This window comes from Nannospalax galili, unplaced genomic scaffold (genome assembly GCF_000622305.1).
Source record: "Nannospalax galili isolate Female #2095 unplaced genomic scaffold, S.galili_v1.0 scaffold24, whole genome shotgun sequence".
NCBI classification, from domain to species: Eukaryota; Metazoa; Chordata; class Mammalia; order Rodentia; family Spalacidae; genus Nannospalax; species Nannospalax galili.
In genome coordinates, this window is record NW_008352654.1 from 1789282 (window position 1) to 1811438 (window position 22157).

Sequence of the window (22157 nt, forward strand, 5' to 3'; positions counted from 1 at the left end):
AAAAAAAAAAAAAGGCAGCTTTGTGAAAAAGGTGGCATATGAGGCTCTGAGGAGGGCCTTAAGGGAAATGAATTAGGACAAGAGGAATGTTTTCAGGATTAAGAAATATTATGAGCACCACCAGACACACACCTTTAACCCCAGCTCAGCACAAAGTGTGAGATTGAGGCCATCCTGGTCTATATAGTGAGTTCCAGGACAGCTGGGGCTATAGAGAAAGACCCTGTCAAAAAAATAAAAAATAGAAAAATTAGGGACTGGAGAGATGGCTCAGCAGTTAAGAGCACTGTCTGCTCTTACAGAGGACCTGGGTTTGGTTCCCAGCATCCACATGGTGGCTAACAACCATCTGTAACTCCAGTTTTCGGGGGAATACGATGCCCTCTCTGACCTTCATGGGCATTGCACAACATGGGTGCACTTACCATGCAGGTGATACACTCATAACACATAAAATTAAAAAAAAAAACACTTTTTTGTCTTTTTAAGACAGTTCTAGCACCAGCTAGCCATTCATACTTTTTAAAAAAAGAATTTATGCCAGGCGTAGTGGCACACACCTTTAATCCCAGCACTTGGGAGGCAGAGGCAGGGGATCTCTGTGAGTTCGAGGCCAGCCTGGTCTACATAGTGAGTTCCAGGCCAGCTGGGGCTACAGGGAAACCCTGTCTCAAAAAGACCAAAAAAAAAAAAAAAGTATGAATGGGGTTGGAGAGATGGTTCAGTGGTTAAGAGTACTGACTATTCTTATAGTGGACCTGGGTTTGATTCCCTAGCACCACACCCAGCCAAGCTGATTCATTTTTGCATGCTATATTTGTAAATAACAGTAGGCAACTGATAATCTCTGGAATGGCTAAATGAATTAATCAATATGAGAATAAATATGCTTCCTGGAATGGCACCCCTATCCATGAGCTGGCTTGGAGGGGTATAGAAATTGGAGATATGGTATAGTGGTCATAATGAGACCTTTGGGTACTCCTTGTTCCCAGTGCATGTTCTCTTAGCACAGTTATACCAAGCCCATTTGGGATACATTCATGGGTGTCTACCATGTTCAGGTCCAGTGGTTGGTTTTGAGAATATAAGAGATGTCATATGCCCCCTACCTTAGACATCCTTCAGATAACAAGGTATTCCAAGGCTCTGGCCCTTTGTATTGCTTATGTAAGTCTCACCCCAGATGAGGCATTGTTCACTGCTATACTCTGTCCCACACTTACCTTATTAGACCCACCTTAATTTTGTTTGGTGTGGCTTTTGTGCTGGATAATTTGGCTATATCCAATCCTATAGTTAAGCTTACTGCTCAAAACTGTTACCCTAGTTACCTTTTAAACTTGCTATATGCTTAATTTTTAACTTTGTTAGAGCCAGCTTTGCTGTAGAGCTCAGATGAACTGGCAGTAGAAGCTGTTAAATGTCACTGTTTTCACAGCTTTTGATGGACTTTTCTAGTCTCTTATCCTATTATTTTCCATTGTTGGTAAATACCATCATTTTATCCAAGTTACTCAATATTGATATTTGCTTAGGGAGGCCATAGAAAGACTTAAATAAGCCGGGCATGGTGGCGCATGCCCATAGTCCCAGCACTTGGGAGGCGGATCTCTGTGAGTTCAAGGCCAGCCTGGTCTACATAGTGAGTTCCAGGACAGCTGGGGCTACAGGGAGACCCTGCTTCAAAAGAAAAGGAAAAAAAAAGAGACTTAAATAATTAGGTGTCACCATGGAACCATACAAGGAAAATAAATCTATTCCTTTAGAAATTGATTTAGTGGTGCCATCAGAACTAAATTACTTACATGTGTATGTGTCCTTTTTATTCTGGCACACCTCTATTTTCTTGGCATATTGGAGAGTCTCGGAATTTCCAATGTGACCTCTCCAAATTCCTTTCTCTACTTGCCCTTTTTTTTTTTTTTTTTTTTTTTAAGTCTTTATGAGATAGGGTTTCCCTGTAGCCCTAGCTGGGCTGGAACTCACTATGTAGACCAGGCTGGCCTCGAACTCATAGAAATCCCCTGCCTCTGCCTCCCAAGTGCTGGGACTAAGGGCATGCACCACCACGCCTAGTGTCCTTCCCCCCCTTTTTTAAAATTTTATTTATTATTTTTGTATTATGTGTATGAGTGTATTGCCTGCATGTATGTGAGTGCACCCATGTCGTGCAATGCCGTGGAGGTCAGAAGAGGGCTTCGGATTCGGATTCCCCTGGAACTGGAGTTAAGGCTGGTTTGTGGCCACCACGTGGGTGTTGGGAATCGAACCCGGGTCCTCTGCAAGAGCAGTCAGTGCTCTTAACTGATGAGCCATCTCTCCAGCCCCCATCCTTCCCCTTCTAAGCCGAGTTACTTGTCCCTTATATTCCTTCCTTTGCATTGTGCATTTCTCTCAGAGAACTTATTATCCCAGTATATTATAATTATTAGTTTGCTCATCTGATTTTTAGAATGCTGGTCTCCCCAAGAACTAAACCTACCTGATTCCTCTTTATATATCTGGATGCTAACCTAATACCTATTATACATTAGATACTTATTAGACAACTAATGCCTACTTTTCTAGATTCCATCTCAGGAATAGACATTATCATGAACTTTTCTACTATTTATCTACTATAAAAAAAAATCCCAGCTGGGCTTGGTATTGCCTTTAATAGAGGCAGAGGCAGGTGGATCTCTGTGAGATTGAGACCAACCTGGTCTGCATATGAGTTCCATGCCAGCTGGAGCTACAGGGAGACCCTGTCTTAAAACAGACAGACAAAACTAAAACCTAAAACCCCCAGGACTCAAGGATTTCTTGTTTTTTTGTTGTTGTTTGTTTGTTTGCTTTGTTTTGTGAGACAGAATCTCTAGTTCACACTGGCCTTGAACTCCCTATGCAGCTCAGGGTAATTTCAAACTTGAAGTCCTACCTCACCCTTACACATGCTGAAATTATAGGTGTGTGCTACCAAGCCCCACTGGAATTCAGTTCTTAAGCAACTTCTGCCCTATGAACAATAATTCTGTTAGTTTGGATTTAACAATTATAAAAGTAGATGAACCAGATAATCATGTATGTAGATACAAGGTGGAGAACATAATAGTGAAGGATAAAGAAGGGAATGAGTTAACAAAATTTCACACAGTTGCAAACTGGCACAAAGGTGACTCATTTCTGAAGCTAGGCTTGATTCAAAAGGGCTCAACAAGGAGCAAAGAGCAAAAGGCAATCAACAGTGAACACAAGGACTCATAGCAAACAGGCAGATAGGAACTGGTGAGTACTGATGGGGCCCGGGTTCTCTGGGATTGTGGTCTCCCATATTCTAGAGGACATGGAAGATGGGAAATAATCAGAATGTGAGATTCTGGGAAGGCTGAGGGGAAGGATTAGTGTTTTCTACAGGTATACAGTGAAAAACTCAGGAGACCGAGCCAGAAAGATCATGAGTTAGAGGCCAGCCTGAGCTACATAGTGAGACCATATCTCAGAAAACAAACCAATACCACATTTGAAAAGTTCTTAGAAGAAGATAGGCATGCACTAACTGGTACCAAGGACTCAGAACAATTGAAGGGGCTTTATTGGAAGAGAAAAGAATAAGCAAGAGATTATTAAGGAGACCAATTAAAGAAGAGTGGATTTAAATATATTGTTGTATTCTTTCCAGTCTATAAAAAGGAAACTTTATGCATTATTTTGAGTAGCATATAAAACTTGACCCATTTGGACAAAATGAAACCTTTGTGTAATTTACACACTTGGAAAAATAGTCTGTCCTTGGCAGCTTGGAATCATGATCTTCCAGTGCCGAGTGATTAATCTTTTGGAACGTAGTCAAGCTATTATAGTCTTGCTAAATGGTTCAGATCTAATGCCCAAGTTATTAGATCCCTGTTTATCCCTTCAGGGTATTCAGCACTTACTATATATTAGCAGTCTTATAGTACTAAACATCAGAAACAAAACTCAAAAGGCTTTGTAGATGTGTAACTCACATGAGGGATAGAAGTGGTGGAAAGTAGGGAATACAAATAGTAGATTATATAGTGTGTTGGAAGGTAAAAAGTACTACGGAGAAAAATAGGGAAAAATAATGGTCATGTAGCCAGTTGAGTTGCATTTTCTAATGAGGGCAGGGAAACTTTCACTGTGAAAGTGACATGTAAGTAAAGATGATTTAAAAGTGAATGAGCAACTTGTGCAAACAGGTCATATAAAATACATTGCTGCTCTGCAAACTCCAAATTGAAAGCCCGTCTAATACCATTTTTAAAAGAACTAATCTTGAGGAAAATGAGGTTGCAAATGGTGTCAGAAGGTAGGTGCTGGGGTATATGGGGCAGATTGTGTTCTTCATGTTCTTAAAAATGGATTGCTTGGCTTTATTCTCAACACCTGGTATGACTCTGCAGTTTTTCAGTCCATGGAAACAAATATTTAGGTTGTATTTTTTTCCCCTTTCAAATCTCTTTTAGACGAAAAACAAATGTTTGCTTAATGGAAATGTTTACTGGAGAGGTTTCTGGAAACTACAGTAATGGAGATCTGAGTGACCCCTGAAGGAACTCAGTCACTTGATTTAAGAACATTTGTGCCTGAGGTGCCTCTAATGCATACCCCTGAGGAAAAAGAGGAACCAAGTATTATAGTAAGGACCTGGGTTATTTTGTTTTGTTTTTCAGCACTCAGAGAATGTGTGTTTCTGCTTTCAGTTATTTAAATTGATCTACATGACCAGCCCATTTGCTGCAAAAGAATTGGCCAAAGGGAATGTTTTAATATGTGAGTATGAATCTGGCAGACAGCTGCCCTTTCAGTGCTTGATTTCCTGGGTTGGAGTTTCCATTGTTCAGGATCCTGAAAATTAAACAATTCTCATTGCTTCCTTCTCTAGATAATAGCTTTCATTCTTAGCCATGGAATAGGAGTTTGACCTTGAATAGTGATCAAATAGACAATCCCAACTTGTCTTTTAGTGCCTTGGTATAAATGTGGTTCCCTTAAATATTTTTTAAAATTTAGTTTACTATTTTTATTTTATGTGTATGCGTGTATTGCCTGCATGTAGGTAAGTGCACCCATGTCATGCAATGCCCGCAGAGGACAGAAGAGGCTGTCGGATCCCCTGAAACTGGGGTTACGGACAGTTGTTAGCTGCTGTGTGGGTGTTGGGATTCGAACCTGGGTCTTCTGCAAGAACAGCCAGTGTTCTTAACTTCTGAGCCACTTCTCACATGTCACTTTCACAGCCCCCTCTTAAATATTTTTAAACTGCAAGTGCAGTTAGCTTTCATTTGCTTTATTTTACATGATGTGACCTCTCTGGAGCTGTTTTGATGAAACAAACCCTAGACGGTCAACAAGCTTGAGAATATTTTTAAAATTCTTAATTCATTTATTTCAAATATACAAAGTATTTTTGCTTGTTCTTTTGTTTTGAGATGGGGATCTCCCCATAGCCCCATCTGGAACTCACTATGTAGACCAGGCTGGTGTGGGTCTCACAAAGATCCACTTGCTTCTGCCTCTGGAGTGCTGGGATTTGTAAGGTGTGTGCCTCCACACTTGTCTATATAACAAAAATATTTTGTTAGAGATAAAGGGGATGGGAAACAGGAGCTTTGGACACAGATCTTATGGTTTAATCAGCAGCAACTGTGACTTGCACAAGAAATCCAGAAATGAAAAGCTAGCTCAGAAGACTCAGACTTTGAAACTGGAACAAATTTATAATGGCTAACCTAAGCAAGTCTTAACTGTTAGAGGATAGCTATGGCATTTTTCATTAATTTCAGGTGAATATACAGCTTAAAGCAGGGGAAATACAACCTAAGTAGGAGATAGCTGGCAATGCTCAGAGTCATCTTCGGTTGTCACAATTGGTAGACTGGGTAGGAATAAGAGGGAGGGGGCTGCTACAGGCATCTTGTGAGTATAGGACAGAGATGCTGCTAAACAACCTCCATATACAGGATAACTTATGACAAAGAATTGTCCAGCCCCAAATGTCAGTACTGAAGCTGAGAACCTGATGGGGAACTCTAGTTCTCTTTCCAGCTACCAGTCACCAAAGAGCATCCTGATTTTGTTTTTGTTTTTCATTTAATATCCATCTAGGTTTGAAAGAGATGCATCTTAGCTCTGGAAATTGTTATTGAATATGTTAATGCTGTTGTAATGAAATGCTTTTAATTATGTGGTTATTAAATAAATAATTTTTAAAAATTAAAATATTAAAAAATAAAAAAAACAAAGCAAACATTTTTAATAAATATTTTAATGCATTAAAAAAATCCATCTAGGAAAAAATTAAAGTATCTAGGTAGAAGGGTTTTCTTAAGATTTCATTTTACTTTTAATGTGTGTGTGTCTGTGTGTCTGTGTCTGTGTATGTGCACAAAAGTATAAGATCCCCTAGAGCTAGAATTGTGAGGTGGTTGTAAGCTGCCCTGTGTAGGTGCTAGGAACTGAACTCAGAGCTCTCCAGCCCCACTACTGAAGGTTTTTATCACAGACTTCAAGAACATTCACAATTTCCTATCATGGTTTAGGCACATAATGATGAAAAATAAGCCTCCCATACATTTTGAAAATATTAATAATAAATAATCTAGCAATAATAACAAATCCTTCGTCTCCTCCCTTTTTTCTACAATATCAGCCCTAGGAAAACATTAGAAGATATTACATAATCTTTGAACAATGCTTTGTAATTTAAAACAGAATTTTGTGTGTGTGTGTGTGTGTGTGTGTGTAAAATAACATTTGACTTTCCTAATTACCAAGGAAAGAAGATAGAGTAGTTGTTCTTATTCTCATTTTCCAGAAGAGAAAGTGGAGGCTCAGAGGCTGAGGCTCAAGATCTCATAGATCCCAGTAAATGCAAATGCTAGAACTGAAATGCAGGACTGACCTGATAGTTTTATTCTCTTTATTGTGTTCTCTGTGTTCCATGTCTTTATTCCAGGCTTCCAGCAGCATTTGTAATCTAACCTCCATCATGCACAAATTCAAAACAAATAGTGCCAAGTACACTACTGTTTTCATCTCCACTGAGGACACATTAAAAATACAGTTACTTTCTGTAAGAGGGGTATTTGGAATTAGGTAAAAAGATAGGCAAGACTTCTGGTTTCTGGCCAACATTTCACCACTGACTTAAAAAAATTTTTTTAATTAAATTTTTGTGTATTTCATACAGAAAAATCATCTTTATACTCCCTTCCACTTTGGCACTGCCCCTCCCCTCACTGGAGTTCATACCTTCTGTCATTTATGTTAAGGCCTATCATGTAAAGATAGTGTCCCCTGATGTCTCTCAGTGCAGGTTCATCCACTGGGATGTGTTCTATCTATCTAGAGTCCCTCCCTTTAAGAAGATCAGCTCATTCTCACCCAGCACACCACTGACTTGCTTTATGACTTCCAGCAAAGCATAGAATGATTTCCCATGCACTCTTAAATTCTTTGTTTTGGTCTTTTTTTTTTTTTTTTTGAGACAGGGTCTCCCTGTAGCCCCAGCTGACCTGAAACTCGATATATAGACCAGGCTGGCCTTGAACTCACAGAGATCCACCTGCCTCTGCATCTGGAGTGCTGGGATCAAAGGCATGCGCCACCACACCCAGCATAAATTCTTGAGACAGTAACATGGCCTGAAATAGTCTTATTTGCTAGATATTTTTTAATTAAGTTGATTTATTTCCTTAAAATATATATGAAAGCCACTGCCAGTGTTGACCACAGGTTGCAGTTCAGTGACCTAATTTTTGTTGTTTAGAAACACATCCCAAAGATGGGAACTGTTTAACTTTTTTATTGTTGAATCAGAGTCTCATTCATTATAGGCTAATCTCAAATTCACTGTGTGGCTGAGAATGACCTTGAACTTCTGATACATCCTGCTGGTATTGAACTCACTGTTTAGCTTAGGATGATCCTGAATTGCTAACCCTCCTACTTACTACCTCCCAAGTTTGCTAGGCTTGTACCACCACACCTGGTTTATGTGGTGGTCAGGATTGAACCCAGGGCATCATGTATGCAAGGCAAGCACTCAACTACATGAGCTATCTCCACAGTTCTGGACTTTATAATGTCTCTGAAACTTTTAACTTAGAAGTTAAACTTGGGGTGGAAAAGGCTGCTGGAGAGATAGCTCAGCGGTTAAGAGCACTGGCTGCTCTTGTAGAGGACCCAGGTTTGTTTCCCAGCCACCTACATAGTGGTTAACGCCCATCCTTAAAGCCAGTTCCAGGGGATCTGCTCTTCTGGTCTCTGCAAGCACCAGGCACATGTGGTGCACTTAAAAATATGCAGGCAAAACACATAAATTTTTTAAAAAGTTAAACTTTATTTCCTTCAATATTGAGAATTAAATCTAAGGCCTCTTGAATGCTAGGAGAGTACTTTACCTCTCATATATATCCCCAGCCACCCTCCTCCCATCCCCCACTTGTTTTCAGACAGGGTCTTGTATATTCCAGGTTGGCTTCACATTATGTAGGCAAGGATGACCTTGAATTTCTGACCTTCTTGCTTCCACCTCCTGAGTGCTGAGGTGACAAGCTTACAACCATGCCTGGCTTATATGGTGCTGGGTATTGAACACAGGGCTTTATACATGCTAGGCAATCATACTCTAAATTGAGCAACATCCTCTTTTAAAAATCTTTGCTGGGCGTGGTGGCACACGCCTTTAATCCCAGCACTCAAGGAGGCAGAGGCAGGTGGATCCCTGTGAGTTCAAGGCCAGCCTGGTCTACATAGTTCCAGGACAGCTGGAGCTACAGGGAGACCTTGTCTCAAAAAGACCAAAAAAAAAAAAAAAAAAAAAAAAATCTTTTCCATGGCTGGGTGTGGTGGCAGTAACCTGCACTTGGGAGGCAGAGGCAGGCAGATCTCAGTGAGACCAAGACCATCTTGGTTTGCAGAGCAAGTTCCAGGCCAGCTGGGGCTACAGGGAGAACCCATACAAAATTTTTCATTTTGAGACAGTCTTGCTAAATTGACCAGGTTAACCTTAGACAAACTCCAGTAGAGGCAAGCCTCAAACTTGTGATCCTCCCTGCTTCAGCCACAGAATAGCTGGGATTACAGGTCTGTACCATCAGATCCAGCTGATGCTTTCTTTTTCTTTTTTTTTCTTTTTTTTTTTTTACGACAGAATCTTACAGGGGCTAGAGAGATGGTTCAGTGGTTAAGAGCACTGGCTGCTTTTGCAGATGACCCAGGTTTGAGTCCTAGCACCCACATGGTGGCTAACAGCCATTCATAACTCCAGTTCCAGGGGGATCAGATGCCCTTTTCCATCACAGGTGCACTTAACATACAGACAATACACTCATACACATAAAATAAAAATAATAAATTAGGCCGGGCATGGTGATGCACGCCTTTAATCCCCAGCACTTGGGAGGCAGAGGCAGGCAGATCTTTGTGAGTTCAAGGCCAGCCTGGTCTACATAGTGAATTCCAGGACAGCTGGGGCTACAAGGAGACCCTGTCTCAAAAAAGACAAATAATAATAATAATAACAATTAAAAAAAAAAAAAAGACAGGGTCTTACTGTGTGTCCCTGACTGGCCTGGAACTTGCATATAGATCAGGCTGATCTCAAACTCAGAGAACCACCTGCCTTTGCCTCCTGGGTGCTGGGATTAAAGACACGTACCACCACACCAGCAGCTAAAGCTTAACTGCCAGTCAAAAAGAAGGAAGAGAGGGAAGCAGGGAAAAGAAAGGGATGTGAGTTTATGATATAAAGGCAAAATTCTCACAATGATTAGAAGAAAATTAAACTCAACCATGTAATAGCAGGGTAGAACAAACAGCCCTGGAGTATGTGAGAACTATCCTATAATTCGAAGTGTGGGAAAATATATTTTAAATCCCAATTTCCTTTTGGAACCAGATACTCTTCAGAAGAAGGGCCTAAGGGGTGGTACCCTGGTTTAGCTGGCTGTACTGGTTATTAGAATTAGAGAAGGAACACCTTGGAGACAGGGGTGGGATTTCCATAATGAGGGTTTTTTTTTGTTTTTTGGGTTGTTTTTTTTCTTTAAAAAAAAAAGTTAACTAAAAAAGCCAGTAGGACTAACCTATGCACCTTTGTTCATAAGCCACTACAGGAGTGTGAGCAGCACTGCTTCTGCAACAAAGCCTCAAGTTAACCTATCTTGGAAGAATATGGCCATGCCCTGGGGCACAGTCTTTTTCATGCTGATGATATCCTGTGTTTGTAGCACTGGTTTCTACAGAGACCAGAAAACTTGGTTTGAGGGCATCTTCTTGTCTTCCATGTGCCCCATCAATGTCAGTGCCGGCACCTTTTATGGAATTATGTTTGATGCTGGGAGCACTGGAACACGAATTCATGTTTACACCTTTGTGCAAGAACTATCAGGTAAGCACAGCTGGGACCCTCCAATCTATGTGATCCTATCTGCTCCCTGAAACAAATGTGTTGAGCATATGATACGATTTAAAGAATCTTATAGCCAGTGAATGTCTTTCTTTAGAGAACATTTTCCTCTGTAATTGAGCACATAGTTTAGTTTAGTGTGGAATTGATAGAGATAGGTATGGGGGGACAGACTGGAAATATAGCTCAGGAGTTTACCAGGCATGCACAAAGTCCTGGGTTAGATCCACGGCTCCACATAAATCAGGCATGATGGCCCATGCCTATTGATAGGCAAAAGTAGCCGATGGACGAATAGAGTTGATCGGGAGAAAGCACCAAGACACAGATAAAACTCTCAGCAGGATAGTTTTATTTTGCCTGGAACACTTTCCCTTTGGGGAAGGAAAAATGTCAGCCCAGTGATCATGAGCTGGAGCCTTTATAGGAGGGCTTCAGGGGGGTGCAGAAGGCAGGAAGTTTTTTAGAAAAAATTGGGCAGCAGGGAAGCAGGAAAAGCGGAACTTGTAAAACCCGCTCCTTTCCGTCTATCAGCCAGGATCTGGGTCAGGAAGTGTTTGGTTTTTGTCCTCTTAAAATAAGGGAGCCAGCCTGGCATGGTGGCACACGCCTTTAATCCCAGGCGGATCTCTGTGAGTTCAAGGCCAGCCTGGTCTACATAGTTCCAGGACAGCTGGGGCTACAGGGAGATGCTGTCTCAAAAAGACAAAAAAAGAAAAAAAAAAAAAAAAAAAAGATAAGGGAAAAGCTGCTGTGCTGAAGCAGCTCCTGAAGTCTCTGGTTAAAAGGTGGAATCTGTTTATCTTGTCTTTGGAGATCAAAGGAAAAGCAAGCTGCCTTTTAGAAGAGTCTGTTTCCCTTGACTTCAAAGACCAGGGTACTTACCAACTCCGTTCCCTTTTCTCAGGGGGCTTGAGAGGTCCATGAGGCCCTGTTGGTGAGGGGGCGGGGCTATCTGAACCTTAACACCTATAATCCCAGTACTTTAAAGCAGAGGATCAGGAATTCAAGGTTATTCTCTGCTACATAGAATATTTAAGGCCAGTGTAGAATATATAAGGCTGAAGAGTGGGAGAAGGGAGAGAGAATGAAACTCTTATGTCCAAGTATAGCTGTAATTTGTCCTTCATCTTCTCTAAAGGTAGTTAATGTTAAGGTTCAGATAGCTTCACCCCCTCACCAACAGGGCCTCAATGGATCTCACAAGCCCCTGAGAAAATGGAGTTAATAAGCACCCTGGTCTTTGAAGTCAAGAGAAGCAGACTTTTCTCCACTATTGGGCCAATACAGCAGGCTTCCCCTTTGATCTCTAAAGAGGGCAGGTTTTAACAGTCTGCTCTCCCACCTAACTTTAAAAAATACATCTTCCTGCCTTCTGCACCACCCCCCAAGCCTCCCCCTATAAAAGACCCCAGCTCATGACCCAGGGCAGACATTTTCCCCGCCCAGAAGGGAATCTGTCCCATGTGTTCCTTTGCTAATAAATTCTATTCCCCTGGAGTTTTATCTGTGTCCTGGTGGAGTTTTATCTGTGTCTTGGTGCTTTCTCCCAATCAACTGGATTCATCCATCGCCTGCTTTACCTATCAGTTAATAGCCCAGAGATTCAGAATATTGAGAATTGTGGGAGTCGTTTTCTGGGGAAAGTGTCCACTAATGTCCATTAAAGCTGTCATCCTTGAAGAAGGAGCTGAAAGGACCTAGAAGGTTAACTTTCTAGAATTCTCAGTTTTCTTTCCTTGCTCAGGTTACCTAAAAAGCCTAGGGAACTCAGGCAGGAAGATTACAGTTCAAGGCCAGCCCTAGGGCTATATAGAGAGTTCAAGGCTAGCCTGGGCCACACAATGAAACCCTGTTGCAAAATTTAGTAACTGTTTTAAAAATATGAATTTGGGGGAAAGGAGTAAGAGAATCCCAGAGACACCAGAAAAATGGCAGAGGGACCCTCCAGTGGTTGCCTAATGACCCGTATTCCACCTTCCTAATACTTCTGCAAACATTCCTCACAGGTGGGATCATATGGAGTAATCTAAGTCATTTAACAGCTTGTAAAGATTTGTATCTAAAGCAGCCTAAATTTTGGTAACCAGCTGTCTCTCTTTTTTTTCCATGGACCAAATAGGACAGCTCCCTTTCTTGGAAGGTGAAATTTTTGAGTCTGTGAAGCCAGGACTTTCTGCTTTTGTAGATCAACCCAAGCGAGTGAGTCTCTTATGATTTTGTGGCTTTTTGTTTCCATTTTATGTAGTGCTAGAGCTCTGAGGGCTTCGTGCATGCTAGGTAAGTATTCTATGACTGAGCTATATCTATACCTAGACCTCTTTTTACTTTTTGAGACAGGTTTCCGCTAAGTTGTCAAAGCTGATCTTGAACTCAGTAGCACAGACAGGCCTTAAAATTATGGTCCTACCTTCTTACCCTCTTGAGTAGCTTTGGTTATAGGCCTACATAGCTTGGTTTGATGTTTAGGGTCTCAGTGCCTGGATGACTCTGCCATACCCTGTTGTTAAATATCTCATGCTATTCATTAATAATAATGAGGCCATGTGTGAGATCGGTTTTCCTTCCTCAGTGAACTTCCTGAATAACCATAACTGTATACCACAGGCTCACAAGAGATAGGTAGAGAAAGGCTAGAAAATAGATTCTGGAAGCTGGACAGATAGCTCATTGGGGAAGAATGCTTGCTCTGCAAGGATGAGGACCTGTATTCAGATCCCAGCACCCATGAAAAAAATTGGCATGGCTTTGCTCACATGCCTGCCTGTAACCCCAGCACTAGGGGAAATAGGGACAGGAGGATCTCTGGGACTTGCTGGCCACCAGCCTAGCTTCAGGTTCAGTGAGAACTTGTTTCAACAAACAAAACAAAACAAAACAGAAAATTGTTCTCTTTTACTTACTGTTTTAAGTTAACCTGGTTGACATTGTTTGACACACAAAAAAGATTTTTTTTGAATATTTTATTTTTATTTTATGTATATGACTGTTTTGCCGGCATATAAGTGGGTGCACCGTGTTGTGCAATGCTGCGGAGGTCAGAAGAGGGCTTTGGATTCCCCCCAGAACTGGAGTTAAGGATGGCGTTTGCAGCCTCCATGTGGGTGCTGGGAATCGAACCCAGGTCCTCTGCAAGAGCAGTCAGTGCTCTAAACTGCTGAGCCATCTCTCCAGCCCCATAAAAAAAGAAAAAAAAAGATTTTTAATTGAAGCCATTAGCTGTATTAATGTTAATACAGAAGAGGGACATGGCATACTACAGTATGTGAAGTGTAAACAGCAGTTGAGATGTGGAAACCAAGTGAATTCTCATTTCAGTTTCAAAAAGCAAAACAAAAAGAAGCTGGGTGTGGTGGCTCATACCTATAATTCTATCCCTTTGGACTCTGAGGCAAAAGATTGCTAAGAGTTTGAAACCATTGTAGGCTACATAGTGAGTTTTATGAACAGCCTGGGCTGCAGAAAGACCTTGCTTCAAATAAACAAACAAAACAATTTGAGCTTGAAGAACTGAGATGCGTTTTTCTTTGCTCAGCACATGAAATAGCAAATGTGCTAGGGAATGAGCTATACAAAGCAACTAAATTAGCAGAAGCTGATTTAACATTTAGAAAAGATTATTGGATTATGTTTGCTAATAATAATAAATAAGGGAGTGAGTGTGGTAGCTCGCACATCTGTCAGCCCAGCAAGAAGGAATCTGAAGCAGGATAAAGAGTTCAAGGCCAGCTTTAGCTACATAGTGACACCCTGTCTCAAAAGGCAGTGGGGCAGTATATTAATCCAATAAAGGTTCCTCAGGGAAACAATGGATTTTTTTGTTTTGTTTTGGTTTTTTGGTCTTTTTGAGACAGGGTCTCTCTGTAGCCCCAGCTGTCCTGGAACTCACTATGTAGACCAGAGTGGCCTTGAACTCACAGAGATCCGCCTGCATGCAAAGGCATGCGCCACCACGCCCAGCTTTGTTTTGTTTTTGAGGCAGTCTCCCTGTAGCCCCAGCTGGCCTGGAACTACTATGTAGCTGGCCTGGAACTCATGAACTCACAGAGATCTGCCAGCTCTGCCTCCTAAGTGCTGGGATTAAAGGCATGTACCACCACACCTGGCCAAAACAATGGGTTTTAAATATTTTATTTATTATTTTTTATTTTTATTTTATGTGTATGCATGTATTGCCTACATGTAGGTAAGTGCACCTGTGTCATGCGTTGCCTGCGGAGGACAGAAGAGGCCGTCAGATCCCCTGGAACTGGAGTTTCAGACAGTTGTTAGCTGCCATGTGGGTGCTGGGATTCTTATTTAAGAACAGCCAGTGTTCTTAACCACTGAGCCATCTCTCCAGCCCCAACAGTGGGTTTTAAATAATGGTTTTCATTTGTCTTAAGTTGATGATCTGCTGTGTGCCATGCATGTTGGTACTGGTGATTTAAAAAAAAGAAAGAAAATTAGCCTGCCACATTCTGCCTAGAGATCACATAACAGCCACAGCTAGCAGTTTTGTGAGCACTATGCCTCATTTAGTGCACACACCAGTTTAGTGGCAATGTGAGACATATTGCCCATCCCCCACCTGAGGAAACCAAGCTCCAGGAAAACCAGGTAACCCCCTGTTAGGTCATGGCTAGTAAGCAGGTCTTCCTGACTCCAGCTCTTAAGTTCTCTGTACTGCCTTTCTGACCTAAAACTAATTTACAGAAGCATAAAATAACAATCATCCAAAATGACATGTCTATAAAAGAATAATTTTAAATACAACTATCCAAATGAAAGTCTCTTTTTTTAAAAAGTTCCCTGTTTCTCTAGGTTTCTGTTCCTGCAGAGCAAAGGGGGACTAGAGCCCTCTATCACATCGCTCCTGTTCCCCCAAAGAACATTGAAAAAATAGACCAGTGGTACTAAATGGCCTTCTCATTGGATGTATGGATTATCTCTTTTAAAGGGTGCTGAGACTATTCAAGGACTCTTAGAGTTGGCCAAAGACTCCATCCCCAGAAGTCACTGGAAAACAACCCCAGTGGTTCTGAAGGCAACAGCAGGACTTCGCTTACTGCCAGAACAGAAAGCCCAGGCTCTGCTCTTTGAGGTAATTTTTGAAATCTGAATCTTATATAATTCAGTATTTTTCCTCAAAGAATATTTTCTTATTGTTTAGCATTTTGGAATATGACTGCTGCTTTCAGTATCTCACCATTGCTAAAGCACTGGTGACTGGGCTCTTGTTTGTTGTAGTTTGTCATTTACACTTTAAACTATTACCCTTGAATTTAAAGAGCTTTTCCTTAAAAAGTTTAAGTACTTCCCTTTAAGATATTAACCATTTGTTTATTTGTTTGTTTTAATTTTGTGTTTGCCACAGGGCAGCATGGAGGTCAAAGGATAACTTAGAGGAGTCAGTTCTCTTTCCACCATGTGGTCCCAGAGATGAAATTCAGGTTATCAGGCTTGACAATAAATGCCTTTGCCCACTGAGCCATCTCACCTGCCTTCCAAGATCTTTTTTCATTTGAATTTTCTTTTTAAAATTTTTTTTTCTGGAGCTGGAGAGATGGCTCAGTGGTTAAGAGCACTGACTGCTCTTGCAGAGGACCCGGGTTTGATTCCCAGCACCCACATGGCGGCTACAAACCATCCTTAACTCCAGTTCCAGGGGAATCCGAAGCCCTCTTCTGACCTCCACGGCATCGCACGACATGGGTGCACTCACATACATGCAGGCAACACACTCATACACAGAAATTAAAAATAATAAAATTAAAAAAAATTTTTTTTCTTTATTTTTATGTGTGAGTATATTGCTTACATGTATGTAAGCACATCCATGTTGTGCAGTGCATGTGGAGGCCAGAAGGTGTTCAATCCCCTGGAACTGGAGTTATGGATGGCTGTTAGCCACCATGTAGGTGCTGGAAATCCTGGCCCTCTGCAAACTGCTGAGCCATCTCTCCAGCCCCCCTTTTTATTTGTTTATTTTCATTTTATTTGTATGAGTGTTTTGCCTGCATGTATGTAAATGCACCCATGTTGTACAATGCCTGTGGAGGCCAGAAGAGGGTGTTCAAACCTCTGGAACTGGAGTTCTGGTCAGTTAGCCAACATGTGGGTGCTGAGAACCAAACCTGGATCATCTGCAAGAGCAGCCAGTGTCCTTAACAACTGAGCCATCTCTTCAGCCCCTCGTTTGAATTTTCTGAAAGCAGAATCATAGACATGGTTTTTTGTTTTTTTTTTGTGTTTTTTTGTTTGTTTGTTTTTTTGGGTTTTTTTGGTCTTTTTGAGACAGAATCTCCCTGTAACTCACTGCGTAGACCAGGCTGGCCTCTTAACTCACAGAGATCCACCTGCTTCTGCCTCCCAAGTGCTGGGATTAAAGTCATGCACCACCATGCCTGCCCCTAGACATGGTTTTAAATCAACTATACTGGAGGGCATTTATGTACAATGAAATATGTTTATTTACTTATCTGGGGCGATAGCTTAGTCGGTAAAGTATTTTCCACACAAGCCTGAAGACCTGCATTTGATCCCCTGCTTTACATTAAAAATAGACAAACAAATAGACACCAGGTGTGGTGGTGCATTCCTTTAATCTGAGGCAAGCAGCTCTCTGTGAGTTTGAGGCCAGCCTGGTCTACATAGCGAGGTCCAGTTCTCAAAAAACCAAAACAACAACAACAACAAAACCCTGAAAAAACAAAGAAACAGACAAGGTGACACACACTTATAACCCCAGTGCTGGGGAAGTAGAGACAGGAGAATTCCTGGGGCTTGCTGGCCAATCAATCTAGCCTAATCAGTGAGCCCCAGGTCCCAGTGAGAGACTCTGTTTCAAAGAATAAGGTAGATAGCCCCTGAAGAAGGAGACTCAGGGCTGGAGAGATGGCTCAGTGCTTAAGAGCACTGGCTGTTCTTAAAGAAGAATCCCAGCACCCACATGGCAACAAACAACAGTCTGTAACTCCAGTTCCAGTTCTGATACCCTCTTCCGTCCTCAAGGACACTGCCTGACACTAGTGTCAGTGTGGCTCGTGTGATAGAAAGTAAAAGCTAGGGGACAGGGAAGGTAGGAAGACACCAGAATATTTTGAGCTAAGGAGAAATAACCTGATACGCATTTTAAAAACACGATCCATCAGTTGGGAAAACATTCCCTACATAAGCAGGAGATTATGAGTTTGGATTCCCAAACTCATAAAAAGTCAGATGTGAGCCGGGTGTGGTGGCACATGCCTTTAATCCTAGCACTCGGGAGGCAGAGCCAGGTGGATCTCTGTGATTTCAAGGCCAGCCTGGTCTACATAGTGAGTTCCAGGACAGCTGGAGTTACAGGGAGATCCTGTCTCAAAAAGACCGAAAAAAAAAGTCAGATGTGGCAGTGTGCACCTGTACTTCCAGTGCTGGGGAGAGAGAGACAAGAAGATCCCTAGGGCTTGCTGGCCAGTGAGTCTGCGTAGCCAGTTATCGAGTTCCAAGTTCAGTCACACTCTGTCAAAAAAAAAAATAAGGTGGAAAGTGATTGGGAAAGACACCTGACTTTAACCCTTGGCCCCTATGCACATATGTGCATACATAAACACATACATATACATACACACAAATAAATACCATTCTGGGTACTGTGTTGAGAATAAACTTGGAGCAGAGGAGAGGAATGGAGAAGGCTGGAGTAGAAAGTCCCTGCTTATTTCTGCTATCTTCTTTAAAGCTTATTTACAGATAACTTAACTGGCTGGTTTTATAGGTTGAAACAAGGTCCATAGGTCACTGCTTGATGTGTTTTATCTCATCAGATATAAGAACAGCAAACTGACTAGAGTTCTTTTTATTCATATTTGGAGAATATCTCACTCATCATAGTCACATAAAAATAAGTCATAACACAGGCTGTGAGATGACTTGTAAGGGTGCTTGCTGCCACACGTGACAACCTGAATTCAGTCCCCAGGATTCACATGGTTGAAGGACAGAAAAGACTCATGAAAGTTGCCCTATGATTTCCACACATGTGCTGTGGTATGTGCAGGCCCACATACATACAAACATGTTGCATACACACATAAAATACATGAATGTAATTATTTTAAGGCCATACCACATACCATTGGCCTTTATTTATCAAGAATCAGAAGCATTTGTGTAAGATCATCACTCCTGTCTCCTAAAATTGGACTCTATAAAGTTAGATCTGAGATCTCTCCAAGACTCTAGAGACCCCAGCAATGCAACAAAATCCAATATAGAGTGCCTCAGCTCCTTCCCTGTGGTAGGTTCATCACTTATCTAAGGAATGGACTTGGAAAGGCTCCTCCTGGTGTTCAGTGCATGTCTAGGTAGAATTAGGTTTTGTTGTTGGTTTTTTGGGTCTTTTTTGAGACAAGGTCTCCCTGTAGCCAGAGCCAGCCTGAAACTCACTATGTAGATCAGGATGGCCTTGATCTCACAGAGATCTGCTGGGATTAAAGGCATGCATCACCACACCCATTAGAATTAGGGTTTTTCACAAAATTACAGGCTCTTGATTTGAGTTTGATAGGGTCCAGTATATGTTCTTCTGTAGGTCGACTTGATCTATAAATTTAGAGAAGTTGCTTAAAGGAATCCTTGGTTTCTGTTTTGAAAGAAAATAGTAATTCCTTGCCTAGTTCCTCTTCCAATTTCTTTTTTTAAAAATCCATTTTTTTTTTTAATTTTGTGGGGCTGGAGAGATGGCTCAGCAGTTAAGAACACTGGTTGTTCTTGCAGAAGACCTAGGTTGAAATCCCAGCACCCACATGGCAGCTAACAACTGTCCGTAACCCCAGTACCAGGGGATCTGACAGCCTCTTCTGTCTTCCTCAGGCATTGCACGACATGGGTGTACCTACTTACACGCAGGCAATACACGCATACACATAAAAATAAAAATAAGAAATAAAATATTTTAAAAAAATATATATATTTATATATTTTAAATTTTGTGTATATGAGTGTATTGCCTGAATGTATGTATGTAAGTGCACCCGTGTCATGCAATGCCCACGGAGGTCAGAAGAGGGCATCGGATCCCTTGGAACTGGAGTCACAAACAGTTGTTAGTCAACATGTGGGTGCTGGGAATTGAACCAAGGTCCTCTGCAAGAGCAGTCAGTGCTCTTAACCACTGAGCCATCTCTCCAGCCCCCATCTCTTCCAATTTTACTTAGGGAAAATGAGTTAGTTCTGCTAAAATTTTATCCAGGGAAAAATGACTAGAGCAGTTTTCTAAAACTTACAGAACACAGCCAAATGTGATAATTTGTCTTACTGTCTCATGGAATCAAGATTTTTGCACTTGTTCCCTAGGTGGAGGAGATCTTCAAGAAGTCACCTTTCCTGGTCCCAGAAGACAGTGTTAGCATCATGGATGGGTCCTATGAAGGTGGGACAGGTGGCGAAATGCATGCCTTGAGGGGAAGGGGCATGTCAATGAAAGACACAATTGAAGGAATTGGGAACATGGGCCGGACTTGGTAATGCACACCTTTGATCCCAGCACTCTGGGAGGCAGGCGGATCTCTGAGAGTTCAAGGCCAGCCTGGTCTACATAGTGACTTCCAGGTCAGCTGGGGCTGCAAGGAGACCCTCTATCAGAAAAAAAAAAAAAAAAACACCCCAAAAGGAATTGGGAACATGGATCCAGCACTAAAGAAAAAGGAACTAAGTAAGGAGAAACAAGAAGCAAGGAGTAATGGGGTATCAGGGAATGGAAGAAAAGGGGAGAGGGAAATAGTGCTGTAGACATGGCAGAAAGAAATAGAAAAGAAGCTGATCTAGGAAAGAGAAAAAATGTTCTAGAATGTAACCCTTGTTTTTCTCTTCCTTTAGGCATATTAGCTTGGGTTACTGTGAATTTCCTAACAGGTAACAAATATATCCTTGAGCTTATCTTATAACTGTAACTGGCTTTCACAAGCATATTGGAAGAATAAAATCCTTTTTTTTCTTCCTGTACCATTCTTTCTTTAAAATAATGGGGTAGGGGCAGGAGAGTGGTTAAGAGCATTTACTGTTCTTACAAAGAGGAACTGAGTTCCATTCCAGCACCCACATCAAGTGGCTCACAACTACTTGTAATTCCAGCTCCAGGTAGCCTTTGTGGGTACCCACACTCATGTGCGTATACCACCCCCTCCACACACAGACACACATATATATAATTTAAAATAAAATGAATCTTAGGCTGGAGAGATAGCTCAGCAATTAAGAGCATTGTCTGCACTTGCAAATGACCCAGGTTTGCTTCCTAGCACCCACAGGATGGCTAAAAAACCATCTTTAACTCCAGTTCCAGGGGATCCAACGCCCTCTTCTGGCCTCTGTAGGCACTGTACAACACAGGTACACTTACATACATGCAGGCAAAACACTCATGCACATAAAAATAAAGTAAATTTTAAAAAAATTTAAGGGGGCTGAAGAGATGGCTCAGTGGTTAAGAGCTCTGGCTATTCTTGCAGAAGACTCGGTTCCAATGCCAGCAACCCACATGGCTGCTAACAACCATCTGTAACTCTGGTTCCAGGGGATGCAGTGCCCTCTTCTATCCTCCATGGGCACTGCACAACTCTGGTTCCAGGGGATCCAGTGCCCTCTTCTATCCTCTAGGTGCACTTACATGCAGGTATAACACTCATACACATAAAATAAAAATAAATAAAAAATTTTTTTCTTGCTAAAAATGCCATTAATAGCTTTATTGTTTAAAGTGCACATTATATTCAGCCATTTGCTAGCACGCCCCCACCCCTTTGAGAGATTGAAATGGTCTAGTGTAGGCTTTAGCAAGGAAAAAAATAAAACAGAAAAGTAACTAGAAAACTATAAAAGAATTCATTCAACAGGATTGGCTATTTGATTTCTTGGAACTATAAAAACAGAAAAATTAAGAAGTACAGCAGGACACAGGTGTTTGTTTAAAATAGAAACTGGCTAAGAAAGGGAAGACTTAAGAGTGTGGGTTCTGTTCACGCCTCTGATACAAGCAGGGAATGGCACTGGTCACCAGAGCAGTGATGAAAAGCATCCCCTTATCCAGGAATCTCACAATGTTCTGGTACAAATAAGACAGTACCAAATTAATTTAAATGGGTAGGATAGGATCCATATTCCAGGAAGAGGGCACCTGAAGATGACATTCAGAAGATGATAATTTCCAGTTCTGAATCTGCCTAAATGCCAGGTGCACAGTAGTGCACCTGGCATCTCAGCATTTGGGAGGTGAAGGCAGAGGGACTGCAAGTCCAAAAGCCATTCTGGGCTACATAGCAGGACCCTGTATCAAACAAAACACATCAAAGTAACACAGATGCCTAAGATTTCTGTGCCCATAGATGGAATCACAAACCAATTTCAAATTGAAAGGTGACAAAAGATGAAAAGACTTGTGCATGCATAAAACATCAAATAGACCCTTTATGCACCTGCTGCTATGAGGGAACCTTAAACCACTTGTCTTGATGGTGTCTGGTTTCACTTGTTGCTCTGGGATGATAATTATTTTTTTAACTTTTACAAAAACTTTACTGAGAATTACATACATATAAGGTGTTTTGATCAAATCCATGCCCATTCCCTCCCCTCCAACATTCCCCCCTCTGAAGAGGTAACCCTAAAATCTTTTAAGGATTAGATACATGCTCCCAAATACTTTTGATATTTTGGGCCTTTGGAACAGAATATGCTGCTAACAGGCCCAAGGACATTTTGACTTTTAGCCAAAAAA

At 41.5% G+C, this 22157-nt stretch overlaps 2 protein-coding genes across 6 annotated transcripts in view; one reads left to right on the forward strand and one right to left on the reverse strand.

The window, feature by feature from the left end:
* The window catches only part of Entpd5 (ectonucleoside triphosphate diphosphohydrolase 5 (inactive)), a 61838-nt gene that overhangs the window by 10488 nt on the left and 29193 nt on the right, over nucleotides 1–22157 (forward strand). For both annotated transcript variants that reach the window (XM_029554447.1, XM_017802365.2), the window contains exons 3-8: nucleotides 4680–4779; nucleotides 10119–10402; nucleotides 12543–12622; nucleotides 15360–15503; nucleotides 19739–19814; nucleotides 20261–20296. In XM_029554447.1, the coding sequence (XP_029410307.1) occupies nucleotides 10186–10402; nucleotides 12543–12622; nucleotides 15360–15503; nucleotides 19739–19814; nucleotides 20261–20296 (553 nt within the window). In that variant the 5' untranslated portion in view covers nucleotides 4680–4779; nucleotides 10119–10185. The remainder of the gene's footprint in view (nucleotides 1–4679; nucleotides 4780–10118; nucleotides 10403–12542; nucleotides 12623–15359; nucleotides 15504–19738; nucleotides 19815–20260; nucleotides 20297–22157) is intronic.
* Coq6 (coenzyme Q6, monooxygenase) overlaps nucleotides 14701–22157 on the reverse strand; it is a 44712-nt gene continuing 37255 nt past the window's right edge. For 2 of the 4 annotated variants that reach the window (XM_029554442.1, XM_029554440.1), the window contains one exon: nucleotides 14701–14838. In XM_029554442.1, the coding sequence (XP_029410302.1) occupies nucleotides 14716–14838 (123 nt within the window). In that variant the 3' untranslated portion in view covers nucleotides 14701–14715. Of the gene's footprint in view, nucleotides 14839–17860; nucleotides 17903–21677; nucleotides 21708–22157 lie in introns of those variants that run through there. The other 2 variants (XM_029554443.1, XM_029554444.1) reach the window with 2 other exon arrangements.